At 51.0% G+C, this 17,069-nt stretch overlaps 1 protein-coding gene across 7 annotated transcripts in view; it reads right to left on the bottom strand.

Moving 5' to 3' along the window:
• KCNN3 (potassium calcium-activated channel subfamily N member 3) overlaps positions 1–17,069 on the bottom strand; it is a 210,735-nt gene that overhangs the window by 121,740 nt on the left and 71,926 nt on the right. For 5 of the 7 annotated variants that reach the window (XM_064370836.1, XM_064370833.1, XM_064370832.1 and 2 more), the window contains exon 2: positions 4,449–4,544. In XM_064370836.1, coding sequence (XP_064226906.1) covers positions 4,449–4,538 — 90 coding nt within the window. In that variant the 5' untranslated portion in view covers positions 4,539–4,544. Of the gene's footprint in view, positions 1–4,448; positions 4,545–15,405; positions 15,530–16,475; positions 16,553–17,069 lie in introns of those variants that run through there. The other 2 variants (XM_064370837.1, XM_064370834.1) reach the window with 2 other exon arrangements.

Below are 17,069 nucleotides of genomic sequence, written 5' to 3' on the forward strand. Positions count from 1 at the left end.
GGCGTCTAAGCCACCGCAGCTCCCGGCAGAATCAGTCACCACTGCCTTCCCAGCTCGGTGTTCGAAAGGTTTGTTCTGTGGCCTTTCCTGCTTCAGCACCAGGGACGTTAATTAAGAGCCACAGATTCACTCAAAGTTGGCGACCCTTGGGAGAAGCAATGGTGGCTTCTGAGTTTGTCGTCTAGAGAACTGGGCTCCTGTCCCGGGCCTGCACCGAGAAGAGGCTCATTAAATACATGCTAGACCAATGACTGCGCTCAGTGGGCCATGGAGGGCGAGGGAGGAGAGGATCCTGAAGGCAGGAGGAGTTCAGTGTTTGGCGTGTGGGGCCCGGGACTGCTGGCGACATCTAAAACATGAGCCTGCAGCCTGGGGAAGGGGTTGGCTCGGTCTGAGAGCTGTTGGTGAGAGCTGAACCACAGCAAACAGACTCTCCCAGGGAGAGCACGGTTTGCAGTCAGAGTTTTGGTAAATAAACAAAATGCATTGATTCCTGTGTTTTCATTTCTCTCCCGGACATACTGGCCCGAGAAGAGATGCCAGTGTCTCTGAAAGCTCCCCGCTCCAAAACGCTGACAGAGGAGGAGACTGAGGAGAGACGGGGTGGGATGCCGTCTTCAAACAACGGAGGCTACCACGTGGGAGACACAAGTGCCTTCTTTTCCCTCTTCCAGAAGCAGAACCAGGCCTGGGGCGAGTTCCAGGGAGGCTGCCTCCTCTGGGCAGAAGGACAGGCTTTCTAAAGACACTGGTAGGGCAGCCTCTCCCAAGGGGGCCGGTGGCTCTGTCACGGCAGCACACGCAGAGGCTCCAAGGTTTAAACGTGTCCCCTCCAAAATTCAGGTGTTGCCAATGTGGTAGTGCTAAGAGACGGGACCTTTCAGAGGTGATGAGGCTGTGAGGGCTCCTCCCCTGTGAATGGGATTAAGGCCCTTTTCAAAGAGGCCTGTGCAGTGTTCTGTTCCTCGGCCTCCTGCCTTCCCCACCTGAGGATGCAGCGATGCAGCGCCATCTCGGAAGCAGAGAGCAGCCCTCACCAGACAGCTGAAGCTGTCGGCACCCTAATCTCGGACTTCCCAGCCTCCAGAACTGTGAGAAATGAATGTATGCTCCTTACAGATTACCCAGTTTGGTTGAGAGTTACCCAACAATGTTTCAGAAATCTCCTTCCTGAAAAACTCTAGCCATCTAAATGAACAGATACAAATACTGTTCTAGAAGTCTCTCCCCCAGTGCTGGGCAGGGTCTGGGGCCTGGGTGTGAGCTTCTGGGACAAGGCTGGGGAAGACGGGGACATGGTCACCTGGTCCGTGGTAAAATTTAACCAGATGACCAGCAACCACTGTGGATGAGGAAAGGCGTCGGCAGATTCCTAACAAAGATCCTGATATCACCCCAAGGGGAGATGCAGCAGCCACCCCCTGCCCTGCCTGCTTCACAGCAGATGAACAGCAGCTGGCCTTTCCCTGCGGAAGGTGCTTGCTAAGCACTACCCTCAGCATAACTTCATCAGTCACACTTAGGATAATTCCTTCCTCCACTCACAGGAAGCAGGTCCCGAAGCTAGCCGAGCAGCCAGACTTAAACCAGAGAATTACAAGATTGGGGGGCTAAGTAACAGGTGAGGAAACTGAGACCACAAAACCAACACCACAAAGCTAAGACCATAAGGCCCAAAACCATAAAGTCATGCTATGACCAGCTCTGGGAAATAGTTACCTTGAACTCAGCACACTTTCCATTCAAAGAACATGCTACACACACCTGCTCTTTGTGACACTTTAGGTCTCTGGAAATGCAAAGATAACTGTCCCTGAGGGGCGGAAGAAAGACACCAAGCAGAAAACTACAATATGGCCCAGTGAGGTATATACAAGGGCGCTCTGTAGGAACAAACCCTCCCTCCTGCTGACTCTCTGAGCCCAAACTGTTCCCATTTCCCTCTGGCAAGAAAAGGTCCAGCTGGGTGCAGAAAGAGCTTTACTGGAAAGGTAAGAGGCACAGAGGAAGTCAGTGCTGGGGACCTTCCTCAAGTAATGGAGGCTGCAGGGAGGATAAGGCCTGGGTGGCGGGAGCTCAGGGTGCAGGCAGGGCTGGGCCAGAGCAGGAGGAAGGCCGGCCACCTGCCAGTACCAGGCAGTCGTGACAGTGACCACCTGGCGGACCCAGCTGGTAAGTGACAAGGCCCAGCTAGAAGCAGTGGAGCAAAGGTCACAGGAAAGTGACCAAAGTTTCCCTTCTGTGAAAGCCCACTCTGTACTCTACACTGTTCCCAACCCCTGCAAGAATTCAGCAAAGTGGGTGATGTGCCCATACTTCAGATGGGAAAACTGAGACCACAGTCAGGATTCAACACAACTGATTTCACTTTGTTTCTCCAAACTGTGTCAGGCCAAACTGAACAACCCCCAATAGCATCATCTACTGCCCATGATGAGGACTGAAATAGAGGTCGGCCATGAGCGGGACATGGAAGAAGGGTGCCCAGCCACGTTCTGGGCTGTCAGCAACATGACCCTGCCACCGGGCCAAAGCTGAGTCAAGCTGCAGCTGGACCAGAGCAGGTCAGGAGCTAGGGCTGCAGGTCCTGGGCCAGGAATACGGACTTCAGGAGCATCAGAGGGAGGGACACCTGGCTCCACCCACCCCAATGCCTGGAGCAGAAAGAGGAAGTAGGCTTAGCACCATCGTAGTGTGGGGTTGAGGCTGAGAACAGCTCCTCTTCTTCCCCTTCCTCAAGCCTGGCTCATAACTGAGTTTTATGATTTTGCCTTTTTTCCTTGGTGTGTGTGACACCTCCCCACACATGTCAGGGTGACACATAGTAATACAGACTCCCTGCAGATGAGGACATGGACGCTGCGGGACTGCCCTGGTCCCACACTGGCTTTGGGTGGGGTGGAACCGGGCCTGGAGCCTAGACTGTCAACTCCTGTTCCATCCTGGTTCTGCAGTCCTATTCCTTCCTGCTGTACTCCTGGCTCCTTTCTGGGGTCAGCTGGACAATGGTCTGAGTTAAAGTCCACCACTTTGTCCGATTCAGACTCCATGAAGGAAGTCGCATGGTGACATCTGGAATCTCAGCCCTCAGGGTACAGCCCCTGTCCAAGCCCCTGCAACCCTTTAGAGGCTGAAGAGTCCCAGCAGCCAGGTCAGTGTCCTCTGGTCATCGACAGAGTGGAGTCCTGCCAAGGTGGCCTGGAACTGAGGCTTCTGTGTCCCAGCCAGCCTCAGTGGCCCCTGACCCTCAGACAAAAAGCCAAAGCTCTCTCTAGGAGGAGGAGGCGCTCCCACCTGCATCCGCCCAGCTGCTCCACCCTGAAAATACTGAGTAACAAAAGGGACAGGATTTGAACAGTGTCGTTAAATAGTGCTTCACAAAGCACCCTCCCATGCACTCATCCCATCCTCGCGACAGCTCAGCAGAGCTGGAATAAAGGCCCCACATTCTAGATGAGAAGATCGAGACCCTGGAAGGTCACAGGGCTAGCCAAAGACACACTGAGAAAAAAGGTCATGGCCAAGACTTGACCCCAGTTTTTCTGACTCTGAGCTCTGGTCTTCGTCAATCTCTCGCCTGCTGCCCAGATGTGAATCTATCTGTGCTCCTCCAGCCAAAGGACCGGGATGGTTTCCAGATTCACATGCACATGAGGAAAAACATCTGGATAGTTTAGAACTGCTCAGGTCCACAGCAGTGGCGGCCAGCCTGACGGGCCAGGGGCTGGGGGAGGCTCGTCGTCACCAGAAGACGCCTCGGATCTGTTCCCTCCTGTCTGACCCTCCTGACCTGGGTCGACCCATCCTCCCTATGTCAGCCAAACTGGAAATGCACTCCGGAGGCCCAGCCAGGGTTTCTCTGGGTACCAAGTCAGTCCTGGGGGCAAGAAACAGAGGCCTCCTCAGCCCCAGCAGACTCATATTCTGTCTAGAAAATGACACCCCCAGTTTGGCACAGCGGAGAAGCCCACACCATTCACAGAAGCAGACTCCTTGGTGGAGTTTGGTGCGGCGAATGTCGGGGTACACGAGGCAGGTGTGCCTCACTGAGGGGATTGACTCAGCAACCCAAGTTCAGAAAGGACCCAACAAAGGACCCAGAAAGGACAGAAGAGGCAGACAATGCATCAGGGACCCTCTGGGACCAGTGGTGCTCACTGAGGGTCCCGAACGGGGCAGCCTCGCTCAGCGTGAAGCCCTACATCTGCCTCTGGGATCCCCACTTTGAAGACAACGTCACAGTTATTCCAAAGTCACACGGCAGCCTCGCAGTTTCCTCTCCCATTTGGGTCCAAACCAGAAGAGAAGAACCACGATCTTGGGCACCATCTTGGAAAATCACCCAAGCAGCTGCTTAGGGAGTGGGTTTTGGGGGTGGGGCTGGGCTCGGCTCAGAGCAAAGTCAAAGGATCAGCTGCTGTATGAAGGGGTGAGGTGGGGGCACGTACCTGGACTTCACGTGTGTGGTAGGCGATGATCAAGCCCAAAAGGATGATGGTGGACAGACTGATAAGGCATTTCAGGGCCAACGAAAACATGGAGTCCTGCAGGAACAACGGAGAGAGAGGATTAGGGAGTGCGGGGAAGGAGCCGCTTGCTTTACTCTGCGGCTGTGTAAAGGAGGAGGGGTGGGGACGCAGAAGGGACAGTTACCAGCCCCTCCTAGGACCAGGTGTAGCACAAAGTCAGCCTGCGCCGCACACAAGCCCTGGACTGTGCCTGGGCCGGCTACATCTCAGTGGCTGCCCGCTCTGAGCCTTGTTTTCTCAGTCTAAGTCGTATTTGCATTCCCGGGATGAACGCTGCTTGGACATGATGTATTATGTTTGTTATACGTGGCTAGATGCAGTTTGCTGATGTGTTATTTAGAATTTGTGCTTCCATGCTCATAAGTCATGTGAACATCATTCTTTTTTGTGCCGCTATTACATGGTTTGGGCATCAATATTATGCCAGCTTGGGTCTCTGTTTTCACTTAACAAACCCAAATCAGAGGGTTTCGGAGGCAGAATTCTTTCAGGAATGAATTCAGATGTCCCGGCAGCTGTTCTCATCTCCTGGCTTAGGCCGAGGGCAGGGGAAGAAGGCAGGGGCGGCAGAGGAGCTACTAGAGAGAGAAAGGGGAGAGCACAGGAGCAGAGAGGGGTCCTGGCAGGAGAAGGACCCTGGGGGTCCCTCCTGCTAGGGATTGGGGAGGGGAGGTGAGCCCTGTGTCGTCCACTGCAGCCTCCAGTCCCAGGGCAGCTTAGAGAGCCTATGGGGCGTGGTTAAGAACATGACCTCTGGGGCCAGACTGCTGGGTACCAGCCCTGCCACAGCCACTTAGGGCTACATGACCTTAGAATGCCCACTCCACCTCTCTGCACCCATGTGCCTCCTGTGTCAGATGGGGATAAGATTCGCGCCTACCTCACAGGGCTGTTGTGAAAATAAAGGAGTTAGTGTATTGAAAGTGCCAAGAACAGTGCCTGGCCAAGTGTTAACTACCCTTATCATTTACTTTGCATCCTCCACAGATCAGGGTGTCTGGGTTGGAACTTGGTGCACCTCTGGGCATTTGGAAGCTGGAAGGAGAGATAGCTCCCAGTTCCAAAGGAAGGCAGGAACACAGCCCTGAGCAAAAGCAGCAGATGAGATCCAGGCTGCATTTCCAAGCAGTGACCGTGTGTGTGGCAGCCCTGCGCTCGGTTCTGAGTGGTGCATGCCGCAAAAGAAACAGCCCCTGTCCTTAGGGAAGCTGGCCATCAGAATGATGCCCGATTTCTAGAAGGCACCTTACAGTTTACAAGGTGGTTTCATGTATTTGTTCTCATCCATCCTCACAACAGCCTTTTACCTTATAGATATGACAGGCTGAGGCCCAGAGGGGTGGGTGGCTTGTGCCAAAATTCAAAGCCAAAGCCTCTGACTCGCGGAACAGAGCGCTGCCCACAAGCCCTCGGGCACACTCTCCAATGGGAAACAGAATAGAAATGTGGGAAGCGTCCATTTAAATAGACCTACATGACATCTTAAGACAACAAGGAAAGGTAGCATATGATCAATTACCAGCGTGAAACCTACAGTAGCGCTAAGGGGGCTTAAGGGAGGGAGGCCACCGTGGATGAGTCAGAGACCGCTTTCAGAGGTGGATGTGAGGGGCAGCTGAGATCTTCGGAGTGAGGCATGTCCAATATGGCAACCACAAGAATGAGAGGAGGGCTTGGGACTTGAACCCAGGACTTCCAGGTACCCAGGACTTGCAGGTGCCCAGGGCCATGCTCTCGGCCGCCCTCTGTGGGCTGAGACAGAATGAAAGTGCTCTCCCTGGTGTCTGTTAATCTCACCATTCGTTTCATCGGTACAGTTCTTGAGGCCCACTGGACATACAAAGGAAAACTAATAAAGTAACTCATCCATTCACTCACAACAATTTCAACCACTTCTCCTTTGCTGAGCACTTGCTAGATATCCAGCAGTGTGTTAGGTTCTGCAGGATAGCGAGAGGACCCCTGCCCACCAGAAGCCTCTGATCTGGCTTATTCACTAACTCTGAATTTCTACATTGTATGGGGTCGCCCAACTATGGGAAAAGGTCTCCATTATTTGCTATGCATAAGATGATCTACACATAAGCCAGTCTTCTTTTAGCCTCTCCATGTTCCACAGTTCCATGGAGAGCAGCCTGCAATCATTTATTCAGCTCACATGTGTGGGGGTCTAAGCGGGGCTGGTGCTGTGCTGGTCTAATGTTAACACAGAGAAGGACAGAATGCGGTGCTGGCCCTCAAGAAGGTTCTGATCCTCACAAGCACTGCCTGATGCCTGAAACACTACCCAACCACAAGACCTAGAAGGGGCTGAAAAGAGCCAATGGTGAGTTCAGAACACTCAGACTATTAGGGTGAGAAAAACCTCCCTACGCAAATCAGCTGGGGACAGCTCACAATGTTTTCCAGCCAGAAATGACCATAACTTTCTTCTCAAAGGGGTCTGAAAGCATCTGGGAGCATCGTACCTTCCTGGGAAGGATTTGGGATCAGCTGCACATTTCAGCCTCTATTTATTACTTTTGGCAGAAATGAATTGAAATCAGAATCCAAGTCTATTTCCATCATTTTAAAGGAAGCAGCAAAGCGAAAGTGGCCAGATGCTGTCTCTCTCCTTTGAGCCTCTTCCTTTTGTCCTGAAGCTCAAAACCTTTACATGAATAGGCAACTCCCACCTGCTTCTTAGTTTTAGCCGGTACAACTTCCCTGGACAGCTCCAGCCCCGTGGGATGACCAAGCCGCGTGCTGGATCAACAGGGACTCTGGATATTTTACAGATTTCTTTGCATTCTTCATTGCGTGTCAATTAAAAACATTAACCAACCACTTTTAATAGCCGGAGAGCATGTCAAGGAAGTCTGGCTGAATTAGGAATGTTTTCTATTTGGTAAAATGTTGAATTAGCATCTTCCCTGTGCTGCCTGAACATCAATGAAGCTTGAAATTGATATGGTGCCTTGGGGGACGGCAGTGACACAGGGCTGCCATACACCGCAGGATGGGGTACCGCCACACCTGTTGTCCCCACTCAGTCCCTTCTGAGGGCCATGAGGGGCTTGTGAAACAGAGGAATCCAGTGGTCAGCTGGTCAACCCTTCTGCCCCATGACTCAGAACTTTTCAACACCATAGTGACAATCCTTATCACACAGGAATATTTAGGAATTATATCCCATTTGATGAGAATCTTTTTTTAAAGCCACTTATTCCTAAATGCCCACAAATTTTCAAGTGGCTAAGTAGATCTGAGATCAGGCAGTGCTGGAACATTATGCGGCCACTGAAAAAACACTTCTGCAGAGAATATCTGAAGACACGGAGAATAGTTGATAGAATATTAAGTGAAAAACTCGAACCCCAACAATATGTAGTGTATTTCCAATTACTTATATTTTTAAAGTTTTTTTAATGTAGAAAAAAGACTGAAAATACGTCAAATATCCTGAGATACTAGGGTGTTTGTCCTTTTTCTTTCCTTTGTCCTCAAATTTTCTACTGAGAAAAAAAAATACATACATATATATATATGCATTTTTTTTTTCTTTTGAGATGGAATTTTGCTCTTGTTGCCCAGGCTGGAGTGCAATGGCATAATCTTGGCTCATTGCAATCTCCACCTCCCGGGTTCAAGCCATTCTCCTGCCTCACCCTCCCGAGTAGCTGGGACTACAGGTACCCACCATGGTGCCCAGTTAATATTTGTATTTTTAGTAGAGATGGGGTTTCACCATGTTGGCCAGACAGGTCTCAAACTCCTGACCTCAGGTGATCCACCTACCTCAGCCTCCCAAAGTGCTGGGATTATAGGCATCAGCCACCACACCTGGCCAAGAATATACTCTTTTTATCATTGAAAATGTTGTTCTGCTTTCTTTTTTTTAATCTGAGCCCTGAACTGCTAGAAAGAGGCATCCGTGTAGATGGGGTGATTCATCTTTGTGATCTGGCAAGCCCCTGCCTCGAGTGGCTATAGGGAACACCCAAGCCCAGCCCAGCCCTTTGATGTAGATAAAGGACACGAGACCCCAGTCTTCTGGACCATTTCATTCCTTCAATGCCCAGTTCCCGTGACATACTACAAAATGTCATGGCACTCAACTCACAATAGGAGATCATATGTTCCGGCCAAGCGGGGACAGGGGCTTGTGTAACCCTGGGGCCGGGGAGAGGGCGTCACACCATCCCCAGACAACTCGGTTGCGGCATTTGAGTCACAGGCTACCAGCATCCATGGACTAATATGCTCACACTGTATTACCTCCAAAACCCACTGGATGCCCTAAGTACAATAGGTGTTTTATAAGTGCTTCTTACAACCGCTTCATAATGGTGCTTTTATTTTTACCTAACATTTACTGAGTGCCAATTAAGTACAGATCTCAGAATAGGTCTTCCATACACTTTACGTCAAATCCCCACCCCTCACAGAGTCATAATGATTCCATTTTACTGATGAAGAAACAGAGGATCAGAGAGATGCAGTGACTTTTCCAAGGTCACACAACTAGCCCAGATTTCAGCTACACACCAGTTTTTTCTAGATACTATGTATGCCTCCCCCCGCCATTAAAATGACCTAGGCTCCCGAGTGACTTAGTGAGCTCCTGTCACCCTAGCACAGTCTGGCTCCACCTGTCAGGGGTGCTGCAGAGGAGATTCCTGGCAGGGTATAGGGTTAAATAGAATTCCTGAGAGCTGCCTCTATCCACGTGGTCCCTGTTCTGCTCCAGGCCACGAGCCAGCCCTTCACAGATCTGTGATTTCTCATTGATGACAATTACCTGTAATAAAGCACGTCTATAGGGGCCTACCACACAAGGATGGCATTGTCAACCCACTCTGACAGAGGAGAAAACTGAAGCTCTCAGGAGTTAGGTAACTTGTCTGAGGACCTGGCTCACCGTGGCAAAGCCAGGATCTGCAGCAGGCAGATTTCTCTGCCTCCAAGTTCTATGCCCTGCTTGTGCCCCCACATCCCACCTGCTCCGAGGACCATGCCTTGCTGGCCCTCCAATATCTGCTGTGAGGCTTCTTAGAGCTGCTCCTACCCTGAGGCTGTGTAGAGGGTGACGGGGTATGTTCCCCAGTTTCTGAGCCAGCCATATAAATTGCTCTCCTGGCCTGCCTTGTAACTTCCGAAAACAGGCCAGAACTGTAATGATTATGGTAGATCTTCCCAGAGACTTTCAAGTTCTAAATGCATTTTATTGTTTGGAACATTGCAAAAAAGAGAAAGCTATGCTTCCAGACAGAGTCCTGGAGGGACACTGAACCAAAGTGAAATATTAGCCTAACATAATGATGTGCGGGCTCCTTCCCCAGCCAAGCTGATACCCACAAAGAGTATATGTGTACAGCTGTGTGCGTGTGTTCATACAGACATGTGGTCCATTCACGATTTCTGTCACTCGCTGAAACCCCCAAAGGGAAAAGGTGATAGCGTCTCAATGCGGATTTACCGAATTAAGGTCTGATGTGCCTCTCTGACATCACTACATTTTGTGCATTCAATTTGGGAAATAGTTGATTTAAAATCTTTTCTCTCTAATAAGGTCAACTTTTCCTTCAATTTCATGGAGAGCTCCAAAATTGATTGATATTCAGCATCGGCTTATGACTGTGGTTCTGTAATGATTGTCCTAATTAGATACTCTTGCTAATTAATGCTATGCAAATTAAACCAGCCCCTCTTCTGCTGGCAGGGAAGACCGAATCCCTGGTCACCGTTCTCCAGGGGGACCAGAGGCTCCTTTCCTTCCATGTCAACACCAAGCCCTGGCCTTCTTCCTTCCTCAATCTCATGCCACCCAGCTCTTGGGATCTTTCATTCTTATCCATCATCCTCAGCTCCTCTCTTAGCACAGCCTCCTCCTTCCAGGTGGAGCATCCTAATTCAATTGCAAGGCCAGGCGCAGTGGCTCACACCTGTAATTCCAGCACTTTGGGAGGCTGAGACGGGTGGATCACTTGATGCTGGGAGTTCAAGACCAGCCTAGCCATCACAATGAAACCCCATCTCTACTGAAAATACAAAAATTAGTCAGGTGTGGTGGCGCATGCCTGTAGTCCCAGCTACTCAGGGAGCTGAGGCAGGAGAATGGCTTGAACGCAGGAGGTAGAGGTTGCCGTGAGCTGAGATAGCACCACTGCACTCCAGCCTGGGCAACAGAGCAAGACTCTGTCTCAAAAATAATAATAATAATAATTGCAGCTAGTGGCCCTCCCAGCATCCTCAGAGCGGCTTTCCAGCCTGGCTCCTACCAGAAGTCAGCTAACACAACCCTGTTTCTGTCACTAATGAATGAAGTGACAGAATGAAGTCACTCAGACCCTCTGCCTCCCAGGACTGTCCAACCTGACAGCAGGGAAGGCAGGAAATGCTGCCACAGTGGGAAGGAGGACTCTGGGGACTCCAGAGGGCAGCTGGACCTCTGACCATCCTGAGAATGGAGAAGGGCCAAGACCCTGACACTTGCTAGCCATGAGAGCTCTGGAAGAGAGGCCCAGGGCATGGATCGGAGGGTGCAGGGGTCTCAGCCTCCTCCGTGGCGAACGCCTGGCCTGGACAGGTTGCTTCACTCTCCTAAGCCTCAGTCCCCAGTAAAATGAGACTCCTGGACAGAACCATCTCTGAAGTTCAGTTAAGCCTGATGTCCAAGGTGCCAGGCACACACGCCATGACAAACAGGTCACAGGGACAAGCCCAACACTCATCCCTTTTTTGTTTTTTTTCCTTAGGAGTTTTCTTTTCCCAGGCATTTCTGTAGTTGATGAAATGCTGGATGTGAAACGGTCAGCCACAAAACCCACTCACACCATCTTCTCCTCAAACACAAAAAGGCAAGCTTCCTATTTTTAGTCATGGGGGCCAAGGAAGACATCCATTGTCTCTTTCTAAATAACAGATTTGAAACCAAAAGGTCAGAGTTACAGCCATGTCTTTGCGACTAACTAGCTGTGTGACATTGGATCGGTCTGTTAACCTCTCTGGGCCTCTGGTTTCTCCTCTGCAAACCAGAACTACACTTACTTTACTCACAGCTATTAGGGGATGGGATGAGATGAGATCATGCATATGAAAAATCTCACTCTGTTTTCACACAAAGGGAAGTATGCATTCCCTTGTAGCCAAATAACCCTTCTCTCCCATACAGATGTCAGTGCAGGTAAAGGCAGCTGGTCCTCAGTCTGGGGCTGCTCACCCCCAATATCAGCATTTTATGGCTGCGACAATTTATAAAGACATCCCCAAGGCATTTCAGAAAGACACCTTTGCAATCCGCATAGCCATTCATTCACTTGTGCATTCATACAACATATATTCACCGAGCACTTTTCATGCCCAGGGACTGTGCTGGGCACTTGCCAAATGCCAGGGATTCCCCACCCCCTCCAACCCCAACCCACTGAGCCTGAATCCTATCCAACAGCTCCCAGGAGCTCAGCCCAAAGGCTGGCCTCTGCACCACCATCGCCCGTTCACCTTAACATCCCATCCTCTCCCTCTTAGACACTCTCCCTGGCCTCTCAGTCCTGCCCACAGTGCAAGGTCAAGAAGACACAGGCCAAGGGTCAGGTCACGGGGCCCTGGAGAACATGTCAGGCTGGGACAGCCAGGAATGGGCAGGAAGCCCAGGCTGAGAAAGCAGCCCTACAAGTGGCTCCTTTGCACGCAAGTGACCAACACTCTCCACGGCAGAGCTCAAGCCTGGATGCCAAAGGCCAAGCTCCAGGGACCTTTCCTGCCTGCCTGAGCCCACCATGTGAATGAGAACGTCTTGACCACAGGTCCCAGGGGCTGGAGATGGGGCTAAACCTCACTGCCACCTTTTCTCCAGCCCAGTCATCCTCTTCCATGAAGCTCTGTTCTGGGCCCACCCCGCAACCCCACAGCCAGAGGATGCTTGAGGTGGATCCGCAGTGGGCGGAAAGCTGAGACAGGACCATCCACACTCTCCTCAGTCCCAGGAGCCGGCCAGGCATCATGAGCCAGCTGACCCACATCAGGAAGGGGGAGTCTGACCTAGACCCGAGAGCAGATGGCTCCTCCGAGCCCCGTCCTCAGTCCTCCCTCGCCCTCCTCAGCCCCCTCCCTGAACTGGGTCTGTATCCCCATCATCCAAGCTGGGAGCCATTACCTGCTTTAATACTACACAGGGTAACCTCAGCACCGGGAACCCTGCTAGCCCGCCCTGGGCCCCACACCCTTCCTGAGCTGGCCATGCCTGGTGTCCCCCTTCAGCACTGCCCAGCTGGGGTGACCAGAGCACCTGTCACCATCTGATCCCCTTTTCCCACTGATGTTGTTCTCTCACCCGCACCAGAATGTCAGCCCCAGAGGGCGGGGGATTGTTACACTGCATTTGTTCCCCCTACATCCCCGTGCCTAGAACACTGCCTGGCACAGAGTAGGCCAGTAAGTATTAGTTGAACATTGAATATTTGAATGAAGGGAGCAGCATTTTTGAGATCTGTCTAAAGAGAGGTGATGAAAAGAACAGCTAACATGTATTACTCACTTACCACCCGCCAGGCACTGCGCTCACTTCGTTAGGTCCTCAGAACAACCTGTGGCCCCGTTCTGGAGCTGAGGGATCAGAGGCCTGGAGGGGATCGCGTTCCCACCGTTCCTGGGTGAGGAAGAGGTGGGGGCTACATTCGAATCTGTGTTCTCACGCCCCAATCCAGAGGGAACCTCATGAAGACGGAATGGCAATTGTCAGGACATCCCCCTCGCAGGCCCTGCCCTCACCGGTCCCACCTGCTCCCTGAAGAGCCCCCAGTTGTGTGGCTTTAGTGGTGTGGCAGACGGTGAGCACACTGAGGTCAGAGCTCGGGGTCTGCACTGTCTCTGCAAACTGGGCCTGGCATGGGGAGACAAGGCAGAAAACGCTCGTGGAGTGAAGGATGCCAGTGGTCTAGACACAAAACTCATAAAGTCAAGTCGCCCTGGGGCATTTCCCTGGACCTCTACGTTGTCACTCCCAGAAGGAGATGGAACCTGACGTCTGAGGGGCATCATGCAGACAATAACAAGGGCATTCGGATCGGAGCAGAGGGTGGCCTGGTAATGTTTAGTGAAGCCAGCACGATGACCAGGACACCAATTAAGAGAAAATGATCCTCCCCAGGCCCTGGCTCTCCCGCTGTGCAATGCCCCAAGGAAGGAAGAAAAAGGTCATTTAGGAGACCACGCTCCCAAAATATCAAGTCAGACGGGTCACCCCTTCAGGCCACAAACATAATTCCAATTAAGGAGATGGTTTCCTTTATAAGGTCTGGGCAGAGGGGAACTGGCATATCATGAATTCTCTACTGCATGCTTGCTTGTAATTTATTTTCCTGCCCCACTTACAATATTGGCGAAGATTCCATGCAATTCAATCAAAGTTTTTATTACATGCTTGCCATGTGCCAGGCACCGTGCTGAGTGCGGGAGGTGGAAACACGCATGATGATGACTTTTTAAAGACAGTCTGGTCCTTGCTGCTCCTAAAGTAGCCAAAAGCTGGCCCACCTAGGATTCTTACAGGCACAAAGCAAGTACCTAACAAATGTTTGTTGGGTAAATGAATATGCAATGGTAAATACAGACTTAAACCTTTGAGCTCCATGCAGAGGCGGAATGGAAGCAGAAGCGTTTGTAACTGCCCACCCCTACAGGGAGTATGAGGTGGGCTGGAAACCCATCAGGCACCAATAGCTCAGGTCCTTGGAAAACTGAGGGGCTTGGCACCACCCCAGAACAATTAAATCGGAATCTCTGCAAGCAAGGTCTCGGCACTAACTTTTAAAAGAAGATCTCAGTGATTCTAATGTGCGGCCAGAAATGAGAATTGCTGCTCTGGGGCACAAAGAAAGAAGCCAAGAGACTGGGGTTGCCATCACAGCCCTGAGGCGCTGTGAAACAGTCATCACATAAGAATGGAGCCTCGAAGCCATCTAGTTCAGTGCTCCGTGAGTCTCCTCTCTCAGATCTCTGGCACATGGTCATGCAGTCTCTGCTTGATTATCTCCAGGGACTAGAAACTCACTTCCTCTTAATGTAGCCTCTTAATGAGAGACTCTATTTTGGATGGCTGTTTTTCAAAGATCTGCCTGCAGTGCTTGGTCCCAATAAAACAAATGCCTCTGTGAAGTCCTGCTCTCACTTTGGCATCATGGTGTCTATGTCAATGTCCTTGACAAATGATCCTCTCCCTGGGACACACACTCATGAAAGTCCAGAACACCAGGAGATCAGCTAGTTCCCCAATCCTCATTCTCCACGAGGACACTGAGGCTGTCTTCCCCCATTATACAGCATCCTGTGTTAGAGAAAACTTTAGAACTCAGGTGTTTGGGCTCCTGGCCTATGTTCACAGAGGCAGGCAGCCCCACCCACCCTGCTTTTCCTACTAATGAAAATATAGCAACCAGCCCCTGAATTCATCTGTTCTCCAAAAGCCTGTATCCCTATCCTGGAAGTCATCACCAAGCCTGTCACCTAGTCACTATTTCCTTCTCTGATAAGCTTTTAGCTTATCAGAGAGCTCATTCCACCCTAACTGGCTCCTGATTAGCTTTTAGCCTCCTCTGCTTGTGGGATGTGAGTGCTCCTGGCCAGTTAGCAATTACATTACTCCTGCGGTGTCAAGAAGTCCCTACAGCCTCCTCCGGTTTGATAAATGCGTACCTGCCATGATGCATCAGGGTTCGGAAGGTCCTGACACTGTACCTTTATCTCAGGAGAACTGCAGAGCATACTGAAGGTCTCCAGTCTCAGCCTCCAAATCCATCCCGGCATCTGGGGGCTACAGAGTTACAGTTAACCTTTATTCACCCTCCCAGCGCCTCCCAGAATGCTGCTCAATTTGCTATCACCGTGAGGGGCTCACCTGGCAAACATTTACTGCTCCACCTGCCAAGGCCCTGGCACCCATATTTCATCCTGATTGCAGGAACCCCATTTCCTTAAATGTTCTAGAATATTTGAAACAAATAAATGTGCTTTCTGGATGGCTTGCTTTGAAGTAGTTTTGTTTTCGCTTAGTAAAACCTATCTGGCCCCCAAATGACTAAAACAGCAGGAAATCACTTTGCTCTGCAGGAAGTGTGGGTTCCCTGCTAGACTAGGTTGCTGACGAGAACCAAACCAGCCTAGTGGGGCTTGTCCCAGGCCTGGGCTTCCCTCTGCCCATCCTGCCCCAACCACCCACCTACGAGACGCACAACAGAGTCCCAGATGCTCTGTAGGAGCTGTGGTCAACCAATTACGAGGAACTGGCTACATTCATTTTCAGATAGCTATAACCAGAAATAATGTTGATTGGCATCACCTGATAGCCACAGAGACTTACGTGGGTTTTAAAGGCACAAAGCAAGGCCTACAGACGACTTCCCACCCTGGGTCTCCCTGCCTTGTCACCCCTCCAATTGCCCTCCTCCCTCCAGCCCTGGCCTCTGTCTGCACCAGAGGCTGCTGCAGCACTAGGGCGCACCTGAACCTTCCAACCTTGTCAGAGAATTCCAAAACCACCACTCCCAACCTGAGCCTCAGAGGCAAACCCATTTCCATCCCCACACTGGGCAAAATCATCCCCCAACCCTGGCAATGTTTGGGCCAAATGACAATTTTTAAGACACCCAGAAATCACATATGGTGAGAAAAACAACCGCCTGCAGGCTCCACAGACATCTCTGGAGGCTGTTCTGGAGTTTCCCAGATAAAGAACAGCCTCGTCCGTGTTTCCCAGCCATGCTTCCAAGCTTCCCAGAGTTGCCAGCGCTCTGAGGGCAGCATCGCCCTCCTTCCACTTCCACACCCACGGTCTTGCCAACAAACGTGAGACAGTGAGTCCTCCACCCAATACTCGCCTTAGCTGGAAGAGGCCTTCCAAGCCATCAAGTCTGACTCCCCCATTCTATAGGCAAGCAAATTAAGGCTCAGAGAGGGTCTCTGGCTTACCCAAGGCCACACACTGGTAACGGAAAGGGCTGATAAGGCCCTAAGCCTTCCAAGGTCAGGGCTGGTGTTCTGCGGCATCCTCATTCTGCCCATCCACCAGCTTGAACACTGCCCGAAAGAGACAGGCCCTGTCTTAGTCCTCCCTTCACCCCTCTGCAGCTACTCAGTTCAGGTTTAGGGAGTGAACGTTTCCTCCATGCCTCATTCAAGGACAAATCAAGAGAAATAATAATTACCTACTCCAGGTTCTCTGTCTTCTCTTGGCTTAACAATACAAACGCTTAAACATAAATAAAGGGAAATGGTCTGGAAAAATCACCAGTTGGCATGGAACTATTGGCATTTCAGTGCTGCATAAGAGGTAGAAATGCTGTTTTTCAGAAACAGCCCAGCCGTGAGTTTTCTAACCATTTGGCACAGGCTTTTCAATTGTTTGGATGTGATGGACGAAGTTGATAGAAGTGGTGGGAACCAAACACAGGCTATTAATAGAATAGACCAAATATGGTACTTTTATAATTCTCTCTCTCTCTCACTAGCTCTCTGGCACTGAACCGTTGCCAACCTGCCTACCTTTTACCTTGAGGTGCCATG

The sequence above is a fragment of the Aotus nancymaae genome, unplaced genomic scaffold (assembly GCF_030222135.1).
Source record: "Aotus nancymaae isolate 86718 unplaced genomic scaffold, 86718_ANA_hifiasm-v0.15.2.pri h1tg000108l, whole genome shotgun sequence".
NCBI lineage: Eukaryota > Metazoa > Chordata > Mammalia > Primates > Aotidae > Aotus > Aotus nancymaae.